General features: G+C 40.7%; 1 protein-coding gene across 2 annotated transcripts in view; it reads right to left on the bottom strand.

Annotated features, from left to right (window-relative positions):
• LOC124796331 (nuclear envelope integral membrane protein 1a) overlaps positions 1-27,142 on the bottom strand; it is a 138,363-nt gene that overhangs the window by 29,550 nt on the left and 81,671 nt on the right. Inside the window, exons 6-7 of one of the 2 annotated variants that reach the window (XM_047260463.1) lie at positions 18,403-18,527; positions 3,306-3,467 (exon numbers count right to left, since the gene is read on the bottom strand). The exons of the other annotated variant lie outside the window; for it this stretch is intronic. Coding sequence (XP_047116419.1) covers positions 3,306-3,467; positions 18,403-18,527 — 287 coding nt within the window. The remainder of the gene's footprint in view (positions 1-3,305; positions 3,468-18,402; positions 18,528-27,142) is intronic. 2 annotated transcript variants of the gene reach the window in all.

Here is a 27,142-nt window from a genome sequence, read left to right as displayed (position 1 = left end):
TCCTCCCCCCCCCCCCCCCCACCCCCATAGACTGCTATCCCCTCCTGTTCCCACTCCACTCCCTCTAGATTGCTGCTTCTATTTCATATGACAGGCTGTGGCCAAAAACTTATGTTTAAGTGTCTTTATTGTGTCTGCCTGTAACTTCACATTTTATCTTTACTCTAAGTAGCCATATATCTTTTCCTACATTTCTGATATTCGAACATTGACTTTCCACTGTTTAAAGAATAATAAATAATTTTAATAGTCAAGGTGTTTTCCTTTACCTGGACTTCCTGCTTCCACAGTTTCTGTATCTTCCCACACTATGAAATATGAACTATTATAACTACAAGCAAGGATGTTGTGTTGTCTACAGAAATTTCAAATTTTTAGCATCTCCAAATATAAACTGTACAAGTCATGGCACTCATTTCTACTACACAAAAAAGAGCAGTTCCTGCAATTCTTTCTGACATTCTACTTATGAAAACAGAAGAGCTACTGTTGATTTGCAGGACAACATGAAAAGTTTAATAAAATATCCCGAACCACCCTAAGAGGCAGACTGGTACAATGACGACGACACCAAGCATTACTTTCAGTTTCGAATGAAGGATATGTTTATTACAAGAGTGTATTTTTTTTTAATAATAGACCTGCAATAATTGGTCTTTTCTTTGTTCTTGTCATATTTTCTAAGATTTGATGAAGTGTAAGGGTGGGGGGCTAAACAGCCATAAATTTGCTAGGAACATTTAAATGCAATGTAACCAACTTGTTGCACCATCATAACAGCAATAAAAAGAACCGAGAGAAGTACAGAGACAACACTAAACAGACTATATGAACCTTCAAAGTATTTCCTTTGACTGGACAGATCAGTACAATGGAGACGTAGCCTGCAAAGAAGAAATGTCAATGTCTGCACTTACTGCTACAGTGTTGCCATATTGGCTGCTGGCTACCGCTTGGTTATAGGTGACATACAAACATGGTGGGTCACTTCACAAATAGTGTTAATGTGTAATGAGGAACAATGTTGAAACTGGATACTGTGAGTATGTTGGAAATGCAAGCCTATTGACTGTAAGTGACCAATGACTGAATTGTGGCAGACAAGGCGTTCTGTAGCCTTGAATGTAACAAACTTCCTTATTATCACTGGTTATGTGAAACTATCCTCACACTGTCCACACAAGCTGCTGCATTATCAACCGATGAGCAGTCCTTGCTGAAGCTAGTCTGCAGATTACAGACAACATAAGCAGAGTCCAAATGCAAAAAGTCAGTACAATGAAACATTGACATAACAGAGAATTAGACATTAGAAAAATTGCATTTAAACCAATTAACTGAATAAAATAATAATCAAACTCTTTTGCTTAGGTTTTTTTTAAAAAAAGACTACATTTGACAAGATTCAAGCCTACTTCCTTCCACACATCAGGTTAATGAGTTAAACATTGTGCTACACCACAACACTGCATAAAGTAGTTATACACTCCTGGAAATTGAAACAAGAACACCGTGAATTCATTGTCCCGGGAAGGGGAAACTTTATTGACACATTCCTGGGGTCAGATACATCACATGATCACACTGAGAGAACCACAGGCACATAGACACAGGCAACAGAGCATGCACAATGTCGGCACTAGTACAGTGTATATCCACCTTTCGCAGCGATGCAGGCTGCTATTCTCCCATGGAAACGATCGTAGAGATGCTGGATGTAGTCCTGTGGAATGGCTTGCCATGCCATTTCCACCTGGCGCCTCAGTTGGACCAGCGTTCGTGCTGGACGTGCTTCTAGAGCACGTTGGGAGGCACGGGATACATGCGGACGTGCATTGTCCTGTTGGAACAGCAAGTTCCCTTGCCGGTCTAGGAATGGTAGAACGATGGGTTCGATGACGGTTTGGATGTACCGTGCGCTATTCAGTGTCCCCTCGACGATCACCAGTGGTGTACGGCCAGTGTAGGAGATCGCTCCCCACACCATGATGCCGGGTGTTGGCCCTGTGTGCCTCGGTCGTATGCAGTCCTGATTGTGGCGCTCACCTGCACGGCGCCAAACACGCATACGACCATCATTGGCACCAAGGCAGAAGCGACTCTCATCGCTGAAGACGACACGTCTCCATTCGTCCCTCCATTCATGCCTGTCGCGACACCACTGGAGGCGGGCTGCATGATGTTGGGGAGTGAGCGGAAGACGGCCTAACGGTGTGCGGGACCGTAGCCCAGCTTCATGGAGACGGTTGCGAATGGTCCTCACCGATACCCCAGGAGCTACAGGGTCCCTAATTTGCTGGGAAGTGGCGGTGCGTAGGATCCTACGGTCTTGGCGTGCATCTGTGCGTCGCTGCGGTCCGGTCCCAGGTCGATGGGCACGTGCACCTTCCGCCGACCACTGGTGACAACATCGATGTACTGTGGAGACCTCACGCCCCACGTGTTGAGCAATTCGGCGGTACGTCCACCCGGCCTCCCGCATGCCCACTATACGCCCTCGCTCAAAGTCCGTCAACTGCACATACGGTTCACGTCCACGCTTGTCGCGACATGCTACCAGTGTTAAAGACTGCGATGGAGCTCCGTATGCCACGGCAAACTGGCTGACACTGACGGCGGCGGTGCACAAATGCTGCGCAGCTAGCGCCATTCGACGGCCAACACCGCGGTTCCTGGTGTGTCCGCTGTGCCGTGCGTGTGATCATTGCTTGTACAGCCCTCTCGCAGTGCCCGGAGCAAGTATGGTGGATCTGACACACCGGTGTCAATGTGTTCTTTTTTCCATTTCCAGGAGTGTATTTGTGGCTATTGTGACCCAGTCACAACGAATTACAGCCTTTAAGACTTTAGCTTCGTGCAAAGTTGTGAGAAGTTTATCTAATGTAAGCTGCGCCTTGTGAATAGGGCAACTGCAAATGTGACATCTAATTGCGTCTTGTGAGAACGTATCCAGTAGTTTTTGGTTACTGCTGTGTATGAAATGTGTGTATTTCATTAGCATTGTGTGTGTGTGTGTGTGTGTGTGTGTGTGTAATTTCTCTCATAAATTATGTGTGGGCTATTAATTAGTCTATTAGTGATCATCTTTATTTTTCACATATCTTGACAGAAAAATGCACGAACTGTAATTATATGGCACTGATTTGAAACCGATGTTCCATTTTCCCTGTACACTGAACTCCACAAAGTGAACCGTTAGAATGAAATGGTTTAGGGCTAACTTTTTCCATTTATTTATTGGTACTCCTATAGTTTTGCTCTATCTGGGACAATGTAAATAATAATTATTGCATCTGTTTTTTTACCTCACTGGATTTTTCAGTTTGAGAACTGTCTTCCATGTATCACACTCCGGACTGGAGCAGTATCCTCTGAGTTCCTCAAGAGCTTTCTTTGTTTCACGAACACCCTGTTCATAGTATTCCTCCTCTGACAATAATTTTAACTTTGGTGGGAATCTTCGTTTCCTAAAAACATGAAATTTTTACGAGGGGTGAAAGTCTTTTAATGCATGCAGCCATTTTGAATAACACACTGAGGAACATTTCCAGAAGAAGAATATCAGTGTAGTGTGTTGTTTGGAAAAGACAAAATTTAAATTATGTTGTCAGAAACTGTATGATTTTAATGACTCAAGTAACACACACAATTATTTCATTAGAAGTGGGACAGCAAGCAATTGAGTGTGCATGAACAAGAGTAGAATGTGCACAGTAGTAGTAGCACTTTGAAAAAGCTAGGAAGATACACACGGAAGAAACATATGGGGTGGAACAGGACAATGACAAATGGAGGAGAAAATACACAGAAAGGATTAGAAATGATAGGAGGAAGTCCACAGAGGGGAGTAGAAGTAGCAGGAAGAAGTCAGTCAGGTCAAGTCCATAGAATGGAATAGGAATATCAGGAAGGGTGTGTGTGAGAGGGAAGGAGGGGAGAGTGAGAGGGTAGGAGGGGAGAGGGAAGGAGGGGAGAGTGAGAGGGTAGGAGGGGAGAGTGAGAGGGTAGGAGGGGAGAGGGAGAGGGAAGGAGGGGAGAGGGAGAGGGAAGGAGGGGAGAGGGAGAGGGAGAGGGAAGGAGGGGAGAGGGAAGGAGGGGAGAGGGAGAGGGAAGGAGGGGAGAGGGAGAGGGAAGGAGGGGAGAGGGAGAGGGAGAGGGAAGGAGGGGAGAGGGAGAGGGAAGGAGGGGAGAGGGAGAGGGAAGGAGGGGAGAGGGAGAGGGAAGGAGGGGAGAGGGAGAGGGAAGGAGGGGAGAGGGAGAGGGAAGGAGGGGAGAGGGAGAGGGAAGGAGGGGAGAGGGAGAGGGAAGGAGGGGAGAGGGAGAGGGAGAGGGAAGGAGGGGAGAGGGAGAGGGAGAGGGAAGGAGGGGAGAGGGAGAGGGAAGGAGGGGAGAGGGAGAGGGAAGGAGGGGAGAGGGAGAGGGAGAGGGAAGGAGGGGAGAGGGAGAGGGAAGGAGGGGAGAGGGAGAGGGAGAGGGAAGGAGGGGAGAGGGAGAGGGAGAGGGAAGGAGGGGAGAGGGAGAGGGAAGGAGGGGAGAGGGAAGGAGGGGAGAGGGAAGGAGGGGAGAGGGAAGGAGGGGAGAGGGAAGGAGGGGAGAGGGAAGGAGGGGAGAGGGAAGGAGGGGAGGAGGGGAGAGGGAGAGGGGAGGAGGGGAGAGGGAGAGGGAAGGAGGGGAGAGGGAAGGAGGGGAGAGGGAGAGGGAAGGAGGGGAGAGGGAAGGAGGGGAGAGGGAGAGGGAAGGAGGGGAGAGGGAAGGAGGGGAGAGGGAGAGGGAAGGAGGGGAGAGGGAGAGGGAAGGAGGGGAGAGGGAGAGGGAAGGAGGGGAGAGGGAGAGGAGATAGCATGTTTGTAACAAGGAGGGTGGGTGAGAGGGGGGGGGGGTTAGTAGGAATAGAAGGATTACAGGGTGGGGATATTTTTAGGTATCTGAGAATTGCAAATGGAGGAGGTACATAAGAATAACCTACGAGAGCAGTTCTGTTACAGGAAGGAGGAGAGCCAGGGGGAGGAATGACCAGTGACTGAGTTGCAACTCTCTGGGCTGAAGGTGAACTTGGATACTGAATGCTCAACTATCCACTTACAACCTTAGCAACTTGTCCAAGGTGCTACCCACTGCTAAGATTAAATCTGAGCCAGTACAAAAGTCTTGTCTGTTGGGACCAGGACTCATGTTTCTGACAGGTCTTAACCAGTGCAAAGTGTGGGAATGCTGGTTACTGGGAACTCCTGTGTTAGGTGTGTAACAGAGCTTAGGGGAAACCCCTCTTCCTTACAACATGTGTGTGTCTCATCCTGGAATCTGAGTGATCTGTTGCTCCTTTCTAATCTTCACCAACCTATCCCTCTTTCCTCCCTGATGGATATGCTAATAGTTCTGAAAGAAGGAATAGCTGTTCACTTTTAAATGTTTCTACTGATATTACTGGAAATTCAACTTTCGAAGATGAGTACTGGCCAGTCATTCTGTCTCGGTGAAATGACAAACTGCTGGCCACTGAAATTATCCTAACAACTAGTTGTCAAGATACCTCACACCTACTTAAATGTAAACATGTACATTTTGCTCCTTATTTAAAGTCTTTAAATGCAATTATACAAAGGAGAAAGAATGAGATAAATGTAATTTGTGCAGTAACATTAAGTGCTTTTGTCTCATGCAAAAGAATCAGCAATGAATAGTTGATTGGCACTTAATTTGAGTGTAGTGTCGAATAGCTGAAATCCTCATGACCTCACCCTTGTTATAAGTAATTTTATTCATTTTATATGAAAAGAAGAGAGTAAGGTGGTAGCCAGAGTGTCGATGTGGACAAGAGAGGGGAGTGGGGGGGGAGAAGGATATATATGAGAGAGAGAGAGCGAGAGAGAGAGAGAGAGAGAGAGGAGAGAGAGAGAGAGAGAGAGAGAGAGAGAGAGAGGGGGGGGGGATAATTTATTTTTTTAAACTTTGGCCTCTTGACAGATACAGTTATAAATGACAAGATTCCCCAAAGAAAACTAAGTTCTGTCAACTTCAGTATTATGAAAGGAACAGCTGTAAGTTATAGATGAATGCAATACTGGGAGAGGACTAGGTGATTAAGGAATAGGATTTTGAACAGCTTTTCTTTGAGAGAAACTCCTGAGTATCTCTTACATTGTTTTCAGTCAGATGGCACACCTAAAAGGGTTTGTTTGTTCTATTGTGCCGAATCTTCAACAAGATTTAGTTAAATATAGCTGCACACAAAGGGATGAACAAAACTTGGAAACAATAACATCGTGCTACACAATATATTGCTCATAGCACCATACTGGAACTACATGGTGTCCATGCAGTGCCAAAGTACGATGCTAAGAACTGCTCATCTTCTCCTTCCCGCATAAAAACACTCTAGCCTTCTTGAAGACTTAAAAACTTTCGTTACCATCATCACTATGACAACATCACGATTACCAGTCCCTGCATCTATATTGAAACTGTTGATAAGATCAGGCGTTTTTATAGCCACAGAGTCTAAAATATTTCCATTGTGTGTGGGTTGTCAAACTAGATGCTCAAGAGAATTTTGGAAAACTGTGTTCAAAACTGCTTCACACAAATGTTTGTCCATACCAACTGCAATTAACATCGTAGTCTATACTTGGTAGGTTATAGTTGCCTCCAACTAACACTACATGATCGGGGTACTTCTGTACTACTTATTGTAGACTTACTCTGAATGATTCTAACTTGAGTTGGTCTAAGCTAATTACTTGTGTCCAGATAACTTCACAGCCAGACTCAATTTTGATCAATATACCCAGTATTTTTGTTCCTTGGAATAAATACTCCGTTTCAATGCATGTAATCTGTCTTTTCAATCTATGTTCCAGGCCTCGTTAAATAGTTCAGAGCTTTCTCTTGGGTTCACTCCAGCTCTCGGTTCAATAAATTTTCAGGAGGGGTGTAAATTCAGCGACTTGGTTACTAATACTTTGTCATTTTACTGCTAGAATTCTGACATTTGAAGTGTCTTTGATCTATCAAGGAGTAGCCTACAATTCTCCACCTCAAAATGCACGTCCAGCAGTCAAAACAGTCACTGAATCAATGTAGCCTCTGGTTGGGACCCTCCACCCAGCTTCAAACCAAAGAACCTCGATCAATTCTGGGTATGATACTGCAAATTGTGAGCTCAGCTTATACTGCACGAATGAGGCCAGCTCACCTGTATGAACTGTGGATGGTATCAGACCCAAATGACAGGTGTCACTGGTGCCGACATGAGCTGCAACTTTTATCACTGTCCCCAGGACACTCCATAGCCACTGAGAGGTAGACTGCCTCCACGTCTTGGAAGCCCCCTCTCCCCAGGCATGCATACTGAGCACACAATGGACTCACTTCCAGCCCTGAAGCTATTTCAGTAATGGGCTCCATAATGTGCCCTAATAACACTGGAGCTCTCGATAACTAGCATACCAGTCCCCTGTGTGCCTACTTGGACCCTGCTCATGAAGTGGCCACTTGTTGACTTGCAGGGTGAATGGGAGAGGGGAGAGTGAAGCGAACGTGATACAACTTGCCACTCACTCTGCAGTGAGTGTGGTTCCCCAGGCCATGCACATTGGAAGGGCCTCGGAAGCAGAGCCTTTGGGCAAAACAAGCGTCCTCTTATGTGTACCGTGCACTGCATCACTTTCTCCATCACTGCTACATCCTGAGGCAGCAGGCTGCAGACAGCTGACTGTGGCCAGCAGTACCTTCAGCTGTTCATGAACTGTGGCCAGCTTCTCCTGTGTCTGCATATAGCATGTACAGAACCTATTCATCCTCTACTAAAATTCAAATGAAGCAACGGGGAAGAAGAAGAAGAAGAAGAAGAAGAAGAAGAAGAAGGAGATGATGAAAATGAGCCCTGTTGTCTTTTAGATGAGGATTTGCACTGCCAAACTTATTAAATACACAAATGCAAGCTACTAGAAAACACTGAGCCTTTCACCAACACCAGTTCACAGCAAATGCAAATAGGTCACAAAATCAAGTAAATAAGGTGACACTAGTGACAACTGCAGCACTAAATTATACTACAAATTTAACCAACTTCACAAAATGAACAGAAAACTCACAACTCTAACAACTACTAAAACTGGTAAACTGCTACTATTTGCTACGTAAGACTACCACTAAATTAAACTGTATACAAACTGAGAACTGCTGCTCTTGGACTGGAACTCTACAGCCAGGGACACAAACACAAACAGATGTCTTTTGCGGGCAATGCAGTTGTTGATTGTCTTCATAGCTTGCCTTGACAGCCTCAATTTTACCAGGATCTCTTCCCTACCTTCCAAGCTTCACAGAAATTCTCCTGGCTAGGTTGCTGGGCTAGTACTCCTCAAAAACATGATGCCTGGATAGCTCTGCCAGAGAACTGTAGTTTTCACTAAGTGATATTAACATACAGCCTGTCCACACTCCTCTTTACTTCAGAGTTGCTTGTTAAGTATATGTTGTCATCAAAGAAACAATACCGCATAACTCACTCCATGTTGACATGAGATATAAACACAAAAGTGCAAGCAGCCACAGGACATTTTTATTGCTTGATTCATATCTCATGTTTCTTATCATGTTGGAATACAGTCAGGGTTTCAGTTGATGTTTAAGGACAGTGTTTCAGAGGACAATCTTTATAGTGGGAAAGAAACTGTTCCTTACATGAAAGTAATGTAGTAAAGGGAACATTTGTTTTTATGAGTGCCTGATGGATGCCAGCTATTGTATCCATCATTGATCCTCTGCTGATCTTCCTGCATTTCACTAGTCTTCTGGTGCTCCAGTGCAATATTTCACTCTCTTACAGTTGCACTGTATTTACATAATTTTATCAAGTTATTTGCCATTCCTGCAGTAACAGAAGTTATGCAAATTGACAAAAATCTGGAAATTTTAAAAGTCAGATATATGAATAGTTCCTTTAACAACAATATGTATATGTAAAAGCTATAGTATTGTGATTAAAATAATCACACATTGCAAGGGCCAAGCTCTTTTCCATAGACAACATTAAATTACCGTGTGATGAGTGTCATTTGCAAAGATTTCATTTTCAGTACGCAATCTCCAATTTTGAGGGGGGGCGATGAGCTGCAACATACCTTGGCTGCAGACAATTTTTGCACTGTTCCAGAACAAAAAAGACTGTCAGTTGTCACTAATAACTAAGTATAGAGACCAGTGTTACATGTACTTAAAGGGAGCATCCTCGGCTTCATGCTAGCTTACTCTCTGGAGTACCTTTCTGTACAAGGATACCAATTTCTCAGGGTTTGACAAAATTACAGGAATCAGTTGTAAAGATTAGCAGTACCCGAGATGAGCTGTAATAGCTGAGATGCGGGGAGCGTATCAGGCTTTAGTTCCAGTTAGATATACATTTTTAATGTAAATGAAGCTAAGTCACTAATCAACATGTCACTGTTGTCAGTCATATCTTTGATGAAAGGAACATGTTTGACAGCCGTGGGGAGAAATATTGATGTCAGGCAGCAAGCAGGTGGCCTGACTGACAATTTTTCATTGTAAAATGTGTTATGGCACATCACAACAGGTAACTCACCATTCATATACTACTACATCAACATTATCTACTAACTGTGGCCTCTGTGTCCTCTGACAAACAATTTAAAAAAGCTGTACATCATGTGAAGGACAGGGGTGTGGAGTGGGAGATCAGGAATCAGTGGTAAGAGGGGGTGAAATAAAACTTGTACTGCCAAAGTTGATATACCTAGAAAATAACAACATTTGGTACAGTTTACTTATTCACATTTTGTTATTAATATTTACTGATGACATATTAAAAACACAGTCAATACTAGAGCGAACAGAAGAGGCAATTAATCCAAACTTAAACAAATGAGGTTGAAAACAAAGATTTTGTAACTAGAAATGTGAATGGTCTTGGATACAAATGCAATGTGTGACGAGCACTGACATCATCTGATAAGCATTAGTCACTCCAAACTAATGCAAAAGAGTGTTTTTAATGACAAAAGAGAGAAATATTTTAATAATACTAGCTGATTTTGAAAAAAAAAAAAGAGAGAGCTACACACGAACAGAAAAAAGAGGGACAACATGGAGGCCTAGCACAAATAAAACAAACTTACCAACTGGGGCAACGGTAAAATTTATGACATTTTTTTGGCGAGGTTACGCCAGTTAAGTCCAATTATCACAAGATCTTCCCTATTTTACACTGACAAGAGGACCTTACAAACTGGGCTTCCTCAATTCTCTTCATACTCATACAATCTGAAGGTCAGTCCATGAGCATTACCTTTCCTAAAGCAGTTTGACGGACTTGGAAAAAACTGATTGTTTAAGATTTACAGGAGCTGTTAAGTATGAAACATTTAGAATGTTGTAACAAAGTTGTCTGCACTTGGTGCTTGGCACTGATGGTCCTATTATCACTAATAGCAACACTTTATGTATTTTTAGTCTGTTCTTATATGAAATTGAAATAATATTTAAAAATATATGATTCATTTTTTTAAATAGTTTTACTGTTTTAAGAACCTGATGTCTGAGAACTGAGCTTCAAATCTTAGAAGCATGTAGAAGACTTAAGAAGATCAGTCCGTAAGGTCTCCTTGTGAACCAGCAGTACAGCTTCTCGCTTCTTACTATGTCATGAATGAACAAGTAGAGTTCTTCTGCTGACTGAAAACTTTATGCCTCAGTATCTTGAAAGAAACAAATTAAACTTAGTTTCCCACCTTTGCATCTACATCTACATGGTTCCTCTGCAGTTCACACTTACCGTGTTTACTCGAATCTAAGTCGCACTTTTTTTCCGGTTTTTGTAATCCAAAAAACCGCCTGCGGCTTACAATCGAGTGCAAAGCAGGCGGAAGCTCTGAAAAATGTTGGTAGGTGCCGCCACAACTAACTTCTGCCGTCGAATATATGTAGCGGTACACAGGCATGCTTTGTAGGCACAAAGATAAATACTGCCGCCAAAACCTCTGCATCAGTAAATAAATTAAAAAAAAAAAAAAAAAAAAAAAGGTGAAAGACGAGCTTTTTTTTCTCCGCCCCGAGTTTAGACCACTGCATTTTAATACATCATCCAACGAAGTAAATACAAATTCCGTATTGTTCATCTTCGAATGTAGCAGAATTTCAATGTACTACGAAAATCCGACTGGCAAGACTGTTTGGGATGTTTGTCAATATGGCCAAGTCTACGTTCTGAATTTTTTCGTGCCTGTGAGAAGAGATGGTTGCTAATATGAACCTGACGAAATGTGAATCACATGCAGTATTCTCTTCACCATAAGAAAGAATACGAATGTAAACATTTGGCCATGTATTCTTTCGTGTTTGCTGCTATCTCATTTAAATCCTGCCTGCCTAATAAACTACGAAACTAGGGTGAGACAACAGCAAATGTGGAAGAATATACATATAGTGTCATGTTTATATGTGTATTATTCTTATGTCTAATAGTGATACAGTCAGAAATGAAGACGGCAACTGACTAGATTTTTAAATCTAAGATGACTAATTTCTGTGCAGAATTTGATGTACTAAAGAAGCGGCCGCAAAGATTTTCAAACGGAGAAAAATTTTCGCCTAACTCTCGTTCAGAACAACTTCTATCATACGCAGTCTATTATTTGGTTCTTGTTAATCATTATCAAAGAAAGCAGCAGTGTAAGTAACAACAAATAGCAGTCTCTTGCCATTGTTTCGCTAATGAGACGATTCCTCTCTTTTTTTTTTAAAAAACTGTAAGCAGCGATAGTGCGCACAAAAGCAAGCCATGCCGCGAGCGGCGACAGGCCGTAAACACACACTATCAGAATGCAACAAACAATGCATGACACAGTACAGTAATGCATTTTCAGCTTAGAGTGACGTAAACACCTATAACAAAGAAAACGGCACTTATCAGATCGAAGCAAAATAAGCAATTGATTCAAACCAGACGAAGCACGTGAAAAAGGAAGGGTACCCGTATAAATACGGACGGAGCGCCTGACACACAGCAATGGCTACCTGGTAAAGCTTAACTGCTAAGCTTACGACTCAAACCAAACTACTGTAGCTGTATCGTCATTCATTCGATCTAAATTGTGTCTCTTATTACAATGGACCAACTTTGTTTCGGTTTGGAGGTGTGGCCTAAAACTTCTCTCTCCCCTCGAATTTCAAGTCTCAAATTTCACCTGCGGCTTAGATTCGGGATTTTTTTTCCCTTTATTTCGAGTCTCATTTTTCACGTGCGGCTTAGATTCGAGTAAATATGGTAAATGCCTGGCAGAAGGTTCATTGAACCATTTTCATACTACTACTCTACCATTCCGCTCTGGAATGGCGCATGGGAAAAAGGAACACCTAAATCTTACCGTTTGAGCACTGATTTCTCTTATTTTTTTATGACGATCATTTCTCCCTACATAGGTGGGTGTCAACAAAATATTTTTGCATTCAGAAGAGAAAGTTGGTGATTAAAATTTCGTACATAGATCTTGCGGCAAAGAAAACTGCCTTTGTTTCAGTGACTGCCACCAAACTCGCGTATCATATCAGTGACACTCACCCCTATTGTGCGATAACATTAAACGAGTTGCCCTTTTTTTGCACTTTTTCAATGTCCTCTGTCAATCCTACTTGGTAAGGATCTCACACTGTGCAGCAATATTTCGGCAGAGGATGGAGAAGTGTAACATAGGCTGTCTCTTTAGTGGGTTTGTTGCATCTTCTAACTGTTCTGCCAACAAAGCTCAGTCTCTGTTTCGCCTTCCCCCACAATATTATCTATGTGGTCTTTCCAATTTAAGTTGCTCGTGATTGTAATTCCTAGGTATTTAGTCGAATTGACAGCCCTTAGATTTGTGCGATTTATCGCATACCCAAAATTTATTGGATTTCATTTAGTATCCATGTGGATGACCTCTCACTTTTCTTTGTTTAGTGCCAATTGCCACTTTTCGCACCATACAGAAATTCTCTGCAGATCATTTTGTAACTGGAATTGCTTGTCTGATGATTTTACTAGACGGTAAATTACAGCATCATCTGCAAATAATCTAAGTGAGTTGCTCAGATTATCACCTAGATCATGTATGTAAATCAGGAACAGCAGCAGGCCTATGACACTACCATCCGAAATGCCAGATATCACTTCTGTTCTACTCGATGATTTATCGTCTATCACTATGAACTGTGAGCTCTCTGAAAGGAAATCACGAATCCTGTCACACAACTGAGACGATACTCCATATGCACGCTACTTGATTAATAGTCACTTGTGAGGAAAGGTATCAAAAGCCTTCTGGAAATCTAGGAATATGGAATCAATCTGAGATCCCTTGTCAACAGCACTCATTACCTCATGGGAATAAAGTGCTTGCTGTGTTGTACAAGAACAATATTTTCTGAATCTGTGTTGGTTATGTATCAATAAGCCATTTTCTTCAAGGTGATTCATACTGTTTGAGTACAGTATATGCTCCAAAATCCTATTGCAAATTGAGGTCAGCGATTTGGTTCTGTAATTCAATGGGTTTCTCCTATTTCCTTTCTTGAATATTGGTGTGACCTGTGCTACTTTCCAGTCTTTAGGAACAGACCTGAGCAGTTGTATATGATTGCTAAGGAAGGCGCTATTGTGTCCGCACACTCTGAAAGGAACGTGATTAGTATACCATCTGGACCGGAAGACTTGCCTTTTTAAGTGGTTTGACTTGTTTTGCACAACACCTAAGATATCTACTTTTATGTCACTCATGCTAACAGCTGTTCTGGTTTCGAATTCTGGAATATTTACTTTGTCTTCTTTCATGAAGGAATTACAGGAAACTGTATTTAGTAACTCCGCTTTAGTGGCCTCATAATCAGTAACATTTCCATCGCAATTGCGCAGTGAAGGTATTGATTTTTTTTTGCCACTGGTGTGATTTACATACGACCAGAATCTCTTTGGGTTTTCTACCATATTTTGAGACAATGTTTCATTGTGAAACTATTGAAAGCATCTCGCATTGACGTCCGCACTAAATTTTGAGCTTCCGTTAAACTTGGCCAGTCTCGGGGATTTTGCGTTCTTCTGAATTTGGCATGCTTTTTTCGTTGCTTCTGCAACAGTGTTCTGACGTGTTTTGTGTACCATGGTGGATCAGTCCCTTCTCTTATTAACTTATGCATTTTGATCTATCTATTGCTGTCGATATACTGTATCTTTGAATTTGAGCCATATCTGGTCTACACTTACATAATTAGCTTGGAAGGAATGGAGACGCTCTCTTAGAAAGGCATCAGGTGAATTTTTATCTGCTGTTTTAAATACATATATTTTGCGTTTATTTTTAGTGGTTTTGGTTGATATGGTTTTGAGCCTCGCTACAATGACCTTGTGTTCACTAATCCCTGTATCTGTCATGACGCTCTCTATTAGGTCAGGATTATTAGTGGCTGAGAGGTCAAGTGTGTTTTTGCAACCATTTACAATTCGTGTGGGCTCATTAACTAATTGTTCAAAGTAATTCTCAGAGAAAGCATTTAGTACAATTTCGAAAGATGTTTTCTGTCTACCACCGCCTTTGAACATGTATTTTCGCCAACAAATAGAGGGTAGATTGAAGTCTCCACCAATTATAACTGTATGAGTGGGGTACTTATTTGTAATGAGATTCAAGTTTTCTTTGAGCTGTCCAGCTATTATACCATCTGAGTTGGGGGGTCAGTGGGGGGAGGGGCAGGGGGGTTCAGTAGAAGGAGTCAATCATTATTTTGGTACGGCTGTTGAGTACAACCTCCACCCATAGTAATTCACAGGAACTATCTATTTCAGCTTCACTACAAGATAAACTACTACCAACAGACACAAACACACCACCACCTACTTTATTTAATCTATCGTCTCTGAACACAAATGATCTCTTGCAAGCATTCTAGTGGACAATTTTTAAACTATAAATATAGCACATGGAAAAGCTGCTTAGAGAGACCTGAAAGTCAAGTGAAGGAAATGTCTGCAAGAACAAATACAAAATAAGGCACATTAGGAACTGTCTTGTGAAAAAATAAATTAATTAAAAAATTAAAAAAATTAGTACTTCACTTACGGTAAAATGCTAATACTTGTGGAACACCAATTATTTTTGAAAAGTGTACAATATGATAAACTGTTTCTTGGTGTTATAAGACAAAATTTGGCAATTCAGGGAAATTTCACTGCACAGAGGACAAAAAACAAGAGCTACACACAGACCACTTACTTCTTTGTACTGTATAGTGTAACACAAAAAAGTAATAGTGATACAATTATGAAAAATTTTACATGGACTACAAACAATACTATGAAAGAACACAATCATTCGTTGTACAGATAAAATAGATACTGTAGGTACATAAGTTGTTAAGCAGTCAGCTCCATATTTCAGTTCTCTAAATTTACTAAATAGTGTTTCACGAAAAGAACAACATTTTCCCTCAGGAATTCTTATTTGATTTCCCGAAGCATTTCCATATTGACCGGTCTAGCAGCATGCCTCTAAAATGGTTCAATGTCTTCTTTTAATTTGACGTAGTGGGAATTCCAAACACTTGAGCAATATTCAAGAATGGGTCACCCTAGTGTTCTATACATGGTCTCCTTTATAGATGGGCTACACTTTCTTAAAATTGTTGCAATGAACTGAAGTTGAATGAACACCTTCCCTACTATCATCCTTAAGTGCTCATTCCATGTCATATCGCATAGCAATGCTGTGCCTAGGTATTTAGTTGATGGGACTTTGTTGAACAGCATACCACTAATACTGTATTCAAACATTACAGGTTTGTTTTTGCTACTCATCTGCACTTGCTTACGTTTTTCTACATTTAGAGCAAGCTGCCATTCATTACACTAATATAAATTCTGCCAACGTCATCGTGTATCCTTCTAGAAACACTAAAAAAGAACACTCTACCACTCTGTGGCTCACCCTATTCAGCAAAATGCTACACAATATTCGACAGTTATCACCTATTCATATCCAAATAGAAGAGAGTATACTTTGTCATCTCCTACTGGCATGTTAATGTAGGACTAACTGTCCTAATTTCACATACACAAGGGACTAACCATTGACATGGCAGGGAGGTTCAGTACTCAGCGGCCCTGATGATTGATGTGGGACAGTCTATTTCTAATAGTTGCAAACAGCACCAACGGTACATACAGAACTATTCGTTAATAGTGTGTGATGCATTCGAAAACACAATAGCTAATATGATCATACTAACCATTACTAAATTGAGGATTAGCACTTTTTTCTGTCAACTAAATTGTGTTTCACTTTTATCGTCTATTTCTGAATCAAACTTTTGTCTTCATCACCAGTGAGCTCAATCTTTTATTGTGGCCCATTTGGATTGCATTTATTTAACTACTCCCACCAGAGCCACCACTACTGCCTCCATCTTCACATTCTTTGTCAACATCAATTTAAACACACGGTTTTCTATACTGGATAAATAACAACAATTTTCAGTGCTCATTTTATTTTTTGTCCCGTTATCTATAAACAATATATTTTAGTTCGCTCCCATTTCTGTTTCAGGGAAGGACTCTAAGAAAAAAATTGACAATTTGGCTTATGTTCCTCAGCTTTTGACTGGAAAGTAAAACCAGAAAATTCTCTTCTCAGATACATCTGATTTTTTTCTGTCATCTGAAATGGTTTTCAAAAGTAACTTACCAGTATGGAAAGATTTTATAGCTTTAACCGATGCAAAGGTTATTTTTATCTGCTTTTCAGATTTCACCTAACATTGGCATTTCAAGAAGTGTGAACTTGTTTCAGTCTTTACAACATTCCAAAATATCACAAACATCTCAAAATTAATGTCTATGTAAACCTGTCACTGTGAGTTCCAACTCTATGGTTCATATTATACCTTGTTTGGTCATAGCTATTGTTCCATCAGTTATATAATCCCCTCTTTGCATTGTTCTGCTGCTTCTAACCATAATTAAAAGATGAATCCACATTGCAGGCACTAGATCCACACAATTGCACGTCGCTAAGTAGTTGTAGGCAAAACAGTGCTCATACAAGTTTGTTCTAAAAGTCATAGATAGACCGCAATAACTATGTTACTCGTTCAGTTAAATGGGGCAGAACCCCCAAAATTTGCACGAAAAACTGTTACATTTTTCACAAATTATTTCCCACCATAAGAGTTACAAATTCTTATGAACAAAATAAAAGAAACAACATAACAGAACAATGCAACACATGTCACCTCTGTGAACAATGTGTATCTACAAACATACAAAAACTAGTCTAGATTATTAGGCTTCTCTGGGGTGTCACATACTTCATCGACAGGAAAACCTTTGCATCATTCATTAATTAAATCCTAAGCTTTTTTTTCACATTACACAAGCTTGAATGATTAACAAAAAATCGATTACAGCCTATGACTCCTCTCTCTTCTAAGAAAGTAACTGTTCTACAGTTTCTGTTTGCCTTTGACTTAATCTGTATGCCAATACACTTCCAGTTACCTTTCTCATTCCCTAAAGATTATGAGAGTGTCATTGCCATAGACACACTTTTCTGTGGTGTACCTTATTGATGTCTGTGGTTTGTGTTATGACTGACAGAAGGTAAGGCAAAATTTTAGCAGCATACATGCATGCAGAAAAGGATGATTCTCAGCTGAGCTTCAGAGAGGGCTCACTATTCCCATGCAGGCCCAGCCATATGCTTGGTAATCAGTCTTTCCCATGCACCCAATGAATGTCATTTCTGTGTGCCGATATGCCTTCAAATGGAAAAAAGTATGTTCCTTTCTGAATTTTTCAAGACCACAGTTAAACAACAATTTCTTTCAAATTCCAAGAAAAATAGAATCATGAATTTCAGATTTTAGAGTATGCACTTGCTGTATGAGTTATGGTTCCCACCCAAACTCTCAAATAGTTACAAAGCCAAATTTGAATGAGTCAGTAACAATCTGGAATCAACAGTACATTTTTTGGAAAATTCATGACATTCAGGAATACAAAGAATTCAGTTGTCACAGTGGTGTTTGGTACAATAGGAACAGATAACTATATAATGCAATAACTGAAAACCACAATGTATCAGATTAGTGCTGCATCATATTCACAAGCAAGCTAAGCTATAATAATACATCTTATTAAATGTTCTTCACCAAATTTATTTCAAGAGGTCAGTTGTTGTGTTAACGAATATATATTGCACTATTTTATATTATGATCGTAATTTGCCACATGCACTGGCATTGCAGTAAACATAATGAAATAGTTTCTTGGATGTTTGCTTTTTGCAATATAAATATTCAGTACTGATCAAATATTATTTTCCTATGTCTATCTGGATTATTACAGTCATTTACTCTCACCATGCAGCTTGAAGTTTTGATATCCAAACACTTGGGAAGTTGTAACACATTATAACAGTCAGCATTAAAGCAACAGCAGCTTCTTGATAACAGGTGCTTGAGTAAATCAACCAGAGTCCCATGCCCTGAAATTTAAGAAGACTATAGTTAGTAGGAAGTTTTGAAACCTATAAACTACCAGTTTTCAAGGCCAGGCAAATAATATTCTAAATAAATTAATTAAAAAAAGGGGAGGCAACTACAGTATAGAAGTGGAAAATTCTGAAAATGTTTTAGACTTCAGTATTTTATTTCACAGTATAATGCAGTACTAAAGTGGGAATGCTTGTTCTTTGTAAAAAAAATAAAAAAATCCTTAAAATGCATCCTCCTGTAACATTCCAGAAGTATAAGAGACTACTCTACCAATAACAAAAATGTGTGTGTGTGGCCCCTCCCCCTTACACACACACACACACACACACACACACACACACACACACACACACATATATATATTCTCTCTCTCTCTCTCTCTCTCTCTCTTAGCATCCCTTCTTCTTTAGCTTAACCAACTGTACTTTGTCATGCAGATGTGAGATTAGTTCTTTTTAGTGAAAATTTTTGCAAGCAGTAGACGACAAATGAAAAGTCAAATTACAGTTATCACTGAAGCAGACAACATGAGAAAAGAAGCTTTACATGTTAGATAAATCTGCATTAGTCAAGATCCTGAACTAGGGATGATTGCTTTACAGTAAATGACAACGTACATCCCAATCAACTTTTCCTGCGTTGTTGTATACTGTACAAGCTGACCGATGAAAAAGGATTCCTCTGAAAGGTAGCTCAGTTTTCAGCCTTAAATGCCTTTAAACAAACCACTGCCTTACTTGAGCAGTGAGCTGCTATATTTACTTCTTATATTATTCACATTACATCAGGACTTTCCATTACCATATTTATTATTAATAAGAATATCACCATGTTGGACATTGCAAAGGGCATACTAGCAAATACAGGTGACAGATTTGGAGGCACTGGAAGGTAGGTGTGTGTGTGTGTGTGTGTGTGTGTGTGTGTGTGTGTGTGTGTGTTAAGGCTGAGCACAAAAACTAACATGTGCATGAACTTTACATGGAAGGAAGGGATTAATATTTAAACAAAAAAATATTTGGCAGGAACTTATCTTATGATCAACAGGTAAATGCGAAAGTGCTGACGGCGCATGCAAAAGTTTATGATAACTGAAGTAGTTTATTTCCCAGAAATTCATTTTTCTACATTTACGTAATAATATCAAATACGATTACGAAATGTTGCTCTGTGATCTCAAAAAAGTTATGTATGGCAAACATCATCCATCATAGATTAAACACTATCCACAGTTTGTGTATTTATTATAGTGTCGCATGAGGCTGTAACATTACAGAGAACAATATTGAATGGTAAACAGTTAATGGAGTTGGTTTTCTTGTATGGTAGTCTGCAAAGACTGTAGATTAAACAGTGAAACTGTGAGCTAACAACTTTCTCTCAGCCTTTGAGGAAATGCTTAAAAGCATTTTTATAGTGATATTCCAGTGAAGTAGGCACATGTAATAAAGTCTGTATAATCACTAAAAACATCTAATGTGGAAATGATGCCTGGTGTTTCTTTTACCATTAGGTTCTGAAATAAACCAAAGGACATTTTTACTCAATCTAATAAAATGACGAAAAAGACAGAATCACAAACCTGACACCCACATCCAACAGTATGTCTTTACCGTACTGTGTAGATACGATAACTTGACAGAGAAAGGTGGTTGAGCACTTTTCTTGATAACATACAGAGAGATCTCCAGTAATAATATTGGGAGCAGATCATACATTTAGTGAAATCTAAGGAAATTCTGCAGGGGATGGCAACTGGTTAAAGAAAGTCCATTGTATTTTATAACATCACGAAAAGGATGGTTGTTACTCACCACATAGCGGAGATGATGAGCCGCAGATAGGCACAACAAAAAGACTGTCACAAAATAAGCTTTCGGTCAACAAGGCCTTTGTCAAAAATAGAAATGTAATTTGCACACACATGACGACAGGCAGCTAAAGCCAGACTACGAGCAGTGGCAGCAGCACACGATGGGAGAGGCAATTGGGTGGCAGTAAGGAAAAGGCTGGGGTGGGGAGGGGGAGCGATAGCAGGGTGGGGGGGGGGGGGGGGACAATGAAGTGCTACTGGGGAGCGTGCAGGGACAAGACAGAGGGAGGGTAGGGCAGCTAGGTGCAGTTGGGAAGTTAACATGGAGGACGAGGGAGACGGGGAGCAGCTAGCGGAAAAAGAGATAAGTAAAAAGACGGGTGCGTTAGTGGAATAGAGGGCTGTATAGCGCTGGAATGGGAACAGGGAAGGGGCTAGATGGGCGAGGACAATGACTAACAAAGGTAGGGGCCAAGAGGGTTACGGGAACATAGGATATATTCCAGAGACAGTTGCAGCCTGTGCAATTCAGAAAAGCTGGTGTTGGTGGGAAGGATCTGACACCACCCCTTACCACATGGCTCTTATCCCTGTAATAGACCTGGATGCAAAACTTGTCCCATACATTCTCTCACCATCATCTATTCCAGTCTTGTCACAAACATCACCTATCTCATCAAAGGCAGGGCTACCTGTGAAACCAGTCATGTACTCTACAAGCTAAACTGCAACAACTTTGCTGCATTCTACGTGGGCATGGCAACCAACAAGCTTTCTAGCCACATGAATGGCCACTGACAAACTGTGACTAAGAAACAACTGAAGCACCCTGTTGCTGAGCACACCACCCGACCCGACATTCTTCATTTCAATGAATGTTTCAGAGACTGTATCATATGGATTTTTACCACCAACACCAGCTTTTCTGAATTGCACAGATGGGAACTCTTCCTGCAAGATATCATGTATTCCTGTAACCTTCCTGGCCTCAAACTTCATTAGTCATTGTCCTTACCCATCTAGCCCCTTTCCTGTTTCCATTCCAGCACTACATAGCCCTCTGTTCTACCAATGCACCCAGTCTTTTTACTTCTTTCCTTTCCTCCCCCCCCCCCCCCCCCCCCCCCCCGCCTCTAACTATCCACCAGCTGACTGCTGACTGCACCTAGCTCATTCCACCTTGTCCCTGCATGCTCCCCAGCAGCACTTTTCACCATCCCCCACCCACCCCACCCAGTTGCCTCTCTCATCATGCACTACTGCTGCTCATAGTCTGGCTTCAGCTGCCAGAGACTGCTGGGCTCTGTGTGTGTGTGTGTGTGTGTGTGTGTGTGTGTGTGTGTGTGTGTGTGCACCTGGCATCTATTTTTTACAATGGCCTTGTTGGCTGGAGAAGAAACCCGTATGTCAAAAATGTGTGTCCTCTCAGCCCCTTTCACCCAAGTTGTTGAAATGAGGTATGACAGCCTAGTAACTTACTCTATCAGCTGCAGATAATTGTTACTCAATCTCAGTTACTTTTGTTTCCACCTGAACTTAATTCTAAATCTCAACAGTGGAGTGATAGTATGCAGAGCAATACTATCTTGAGCCCTTTATTGAACATCTAATTTATTTACTTGTAGTCTCGTGTTTAAATCTCCTGAACACTGTAATTAGAAAAAAAAAAAAAAGTGTCTCTGACTGTCTGGAAACTTGTTTCAAGGGAGGTACATCTGCTGGAAGGTGGACAGAAAAGATCTTTCACAACTTAGGTTTCAATGACTGAAAGCAAACATAAGAATACACCAGGCAAGTGGGAATATTCTGTCTGTACTAGCATTTGTGGTAAGGTAACAGTGAACCATCGATACCAGTTCAAACTCAATGTGTGGGTGGTGATTATTGGCGACCACCTCATGGGACCTTTCGTTCTTCCACAATGCCCCACACCTTAGTCATATCTGCACCTCCTGCAGGTGACACTGCCTACCCTGGTGTAAGATGTTCCTTCAGTGGTAAGAAGGGTAATGTGGCTACCACAAGACGACGCTCCAGCTAGCTTCCAGTATGGAGGCATCTTAAGAACATCTACCACAAGTGCACATTGAGGCTGTACCAGTACTGATAGTTTGCTGCTATCACACCAATGAACCACTGAAACACTAGTACAGAAGACAGAACATTTTTACATGTCTGGTGTGTTCTCATGTGTGCTTTTGATAATTGAAACCTACACTGTCATTGATCTTTTTTCTCCATCTTCGAGTGGACATAACTCTGTAGGAACATTTCTGGCACATGTCCATAAACCTTTATTGCTCATTATCCACTCAGGGATTGTTTCCTGCAGCTTGTGTCCAATCACGTAATTAAATCAACGTGAGAAAACTGCCACATTACTAAAACGCTCATTTAAAAGATCATAAAACATTTTAAGTAAATGTATTCAAGAATACCTCGGAAAATGGGAAGTATTTTTGAGGCTGTCCAGTCACTAGGTTCACACAGGGTTGCCATACATTTCCCCATGTGAAATTCTGATATTTCCCTGATTTCCAGACAAGTTTTAGAATTTTTCCCAGACAAAATTTGAGATCTAAAGGTAAGTAAAGACACAAGTTGACAAAAAGATGTAAGGATTTCTGGATGTCTCCCCAGAGTGAGCAAAAATATTAAGTACTTAACATCACCTTTTGTAATGAACTGTTTTTAGATGGAGAAAGCAAGCCAAATGGTATGTGTGTCATTAAAGCAACTGTTGTTATTTTATTTTAATAAAACAAAACACTTTTGGTGACAAAAATATGCATTTCCTTGGAGCCACAAGACAGATTTGAAATACCTTCACTGATTTCCCAAACGGTCTCAGAAGAAAGTAGGTCTCTTGAAAGAAGTGTGTAAGGCAGGGAAGAGTTGTGTAAACCAACACTGTAGCTGACCACTAAAAATGAGTGAGCAGGGAAGTGGTGCATGTACTCAGCAGCACCCAGCCAGTGACAATGCACATCATCTCGGTAAACAAACCATTTCATCTACTGAGACAAAAACTAGATTTTTCCAGTGTTTTTCAAATTTACCTGACACTTCCCTGATTTCACCAACACATTTGAAATTCCCTGATTTCCAGAACTTGTGGCAACCCTGTAACACCATACTAAAATTACTTTAGAACAGGTTTATTAATGGAAATCTGTTCCAAGGCAGAACAAGCAATTGTGTGGAACATCAGCAAGTCTGGATAAGGTGAGAACCTGTATAACTGGGCACCAATTGCCTCTCCTTATGGTATATATGCTGGTCTGATATGAAGGTATTCTGATCACAATACCATGCACCCATAATATGTCTGGGATCACACAAATGCTTAATGGTAGTTGAGCTATCAGTCCTAAACAAACGTGTTTCACAGAGGTTGATGCTCTGGAGGATCTAGTCTTCAGATGTCTTCAGTATGGCAGCGACAACAGCACAGAAACAAACATTGATTGGTGTTTAAATCTTAAAATAGTATCACTAATGTGCAGTAAATAACTGAAAACAATGAGTAGATTGGTTAGAAATCAACAAAAATTTCTCTGTAGTTTCTACTTAAGAGGACGTCGTTATCAGGAGAAAGAAAACTGGTGTTCTACGGATCGGAGCATTGAATGTCAGATCCCTTAATCGGGCAGGTAGGTTAGAAAATTTAAAAAGGGAAATGGATAGGTTTAAGTTAGATATAGTGGGAATTAGTGAAGTTTGGTGGCAGGAGAAACAAGACTTTTGGTCAGGTGAATACAGGGTTATAAATACAAAAGCAAAGAGGGGTAATACAGGAGTAGGTTTAATAATGAATAAAAAAAATAGGAATGCGGGTAAGCTACTACAAACAGCATAGTGAACGCATTATTGGGGCCAAGATAGGCACGGATCCCACGCCTATTACAGTAGTACAAGTTTATATGCCATCTAGCTCTGCAGATGAAGAAATTGATGAAATGTATGATGAGATAAAAGAAATTATTCAGGTAGTGAAGGGAGACGAAAATTTAATAGTCACGGGTGACTGGAATTCGACAGTAGGAAAAGGAAGAGAAGGAAACGTAGTAGGTGAATATGGATTGGGGCTAAGAAATGCAAGAGGAAGCCGCCTGGTAGAATTTTGCACAGAGCATAACTTAATGATGGCTAACACTTGGTTCAAGAATCATAAAAGAAGGTTGTATACATGGAAGAACCCTGGAGATACTAGAAGGCTTCAGATAGATTATATAATGGTAAGACAGAGATTTAGGAACCAGGTTTTAAATTGTAAGACATTTACAGGGGCAGATGTGGACTCTGACCACAATCTATTGGTTATGAACTGTAGATTAAAACTGAAGAAACTGCAAAAAAGTGGGAATTTAAAGAGATGGGACCTGAATAAACTGAAAGAACCAGAGGTTGTACAGAGTTTCAGGCAGAGCATTGGCAGGAATGGGTGAAAGAAACACAGTAGAAAAAGAATGGGTAGCTTTGAGGAATGAAGTAGTGAAGGCAGCAGAGGATCAATTACGTAAAAAGACGAGGGCTAGTAGAAATCCTTGGGTAACAGAAGAGACACTGAATTTAATTGATGACAGGAGACAATACAAAAATGCAGTAAGTGAAGCAGGTAAAAAGGAATACAAACATCTCAAAAATGAGATCGACAGGAAGTGCAAAATGACTAAGCAGGGATGGCTAGAGGACAAATGTAAAGATGTAGAGGCTTATCTCACTAGGGGTAAGATAGATACTGCCTACAGGAAAATTAAAGAGACCTTTGGAGAAAAGACAACCACTTGCGTGAATATTAAGAGCTCCGATGGAAACCCAGTTCTAAGCAAAGAAGGGAAAGCAGAAAGGTGGAAGGAGTATATAGAGGATCTATACAGGGACGATGTTCTTGAGGACAATATTATGGAAATGGAAGAGGATGTAGATGAAGATGAAATGGGAGATACGATACTGCGTGAAGAGTTTCGAAACAAGGCCCCAGGAGTAGACAACATTCCATTAGAACTGCTGACAGCCTTGGGTCAGCCAGTCCTGACAAAACTCTACCATATGGTGAGCAAGATGTATGGGACAGGCGAAATTCCCTCAGACTTCAAGAAGAATATAATAATTACAATCCCAAAGAAAGCAGGTGTTGACAGATGTGAAAATTACCAAACTATTAGTTTAATAAGTCACAGCTGCAAAATACTAATGTGAATTCTTTACAGACGAATGGAAAAACTGGTAGAAGCCGACCTCGGGGAAGATCAGTTTGGATTCCATAGAAATGTTGGAACACGTGAGGCAATACTGACCCTACGACTTATCTTAGAAGAAAGATTAAGGAAAGGCAAACCTACATTTCTAGTATTTGTAGACTTAGAGAAAGCTTTTGACAATGTTGACTGGAATACTCTTTCAAATTCTGAAGGTGGCAGGAGTAAAATACAGGGTACGAAAGGCTATTTACAATTTGTACAGAAACCAGATGGCAGTTATAAAAGTTGAGGGGCATGAAATGGAAGCAGTGGTTGGGAAGGGAGTGAGACATGGTTGTAGCCCCTCCCCGATGTTATTCAATCTGTATATTGAGCAAGCAGTAAAGGAAACAAAAGAAAAGTTCGGAGTAGGTATTAAAATCCATGGAGAAGAAATAAAAACTTTGAGGTTCACCAATGACATTGTAATTCTGTCAGAGACAGCAAAGGATTTGGAAGAGCAGTTGAACGGAATGGACAGTGTCTTGAAAGGAGGATATAAGATGAACATCAACAAAAGCAAAACGAGGATAATGGAATGTAGTCGAATTAAGTCGGGTGATGCTGAGGGAATTAGATTAGGAAATGAGACACTGAAAGTAGTAGAGTTTTGCTATTTGGGGAGCAAAATAACTGATGATGGTCGAAGTAGAGAGGATATAAAATGTAGACTGGCAATGGCAAGGAAAGCGTTTCTGAAGAAGAGGAATTTGTTAACATCAAGTATAGATTTAAGAGTCAGGAAGTCGTTTCTGAAAGTATTTGTATGGAGTGTAGCCATGTATGGAAGTGAAACATGGACGATAAATAGTTTAGACAGGAAGAAAATAGAAGCTTTCGAAATGTGGTGCTACAGAAGAATGCTGAAGATTAGATGGGTAGATCACATAACTAATGAGGAAGTATTGAATAGAATTGGGGAGAAGAGGAGTTTGTGGCACAACTTGACCAGAAGAAGGGATCGGTTGGTAGGACATGTTCTGAGGCATCAAGGAATCACCAATTTAGTACTGGAGGGCAGTGTGGAGGGTAAAAATCGTAGAGGGAGACCAATAGATGAATACACTAAGCAGAGTCAGAAGGATGTAGGCTGCAGTAGGTACTGGGAGATGAAGAAGCTTGCACAGGATAGAGTAGCATGGAGAGCTGCATCAAACTAGTTTCAGGACTGAGGGCAACAACAACAACGGTTTAAAAAAAAATTATTATAAGCCTACTCCCTACTTATAAAAATAAGTCCCAAATGTAGGGGTGCTGTGAAGAGTTGAAAGAACGGAAGAATATTTAAAACCATTAATTGTGCTTACTGCAGGCAGTTTTTTAAATTGTGAATGCTATACTAAAGAATACAATGGGAAGTAAGGTCATGTTTAAAATGCTATTTTGAGGGACACCATTATTCTACTCCAGTTTGTGTTATGCGCAGATAACCCACATAACCCATCATTGAAGTTGCCTGACTATCTGGATCCAAGTATTATTCTACAATGTGAAACAAAAATGGGTATAGACACATCAGCTACTGCTTCTGTAGAAAAGCCACTTTTAT

Source organism: Schistocerca piceifrons, chromosome 4 (genome assembly GCF_021461385.2).
Source record: "Schistocerca piceifrons isolate TAMUIC-IGC-003096 chromosome 4, iqSchPice1.1, whole genome shotgun sequence".
NCBI classification, from domain to species: Eukaryota; Metazoa; Arthropoda; class Insecta; order Orthoptera; family Acrididae; genus Schistocerca; species Schistocerca piceifrons.
This window is presented reverse-complemented; position numbering and strand designations above follow the sequence as displayed.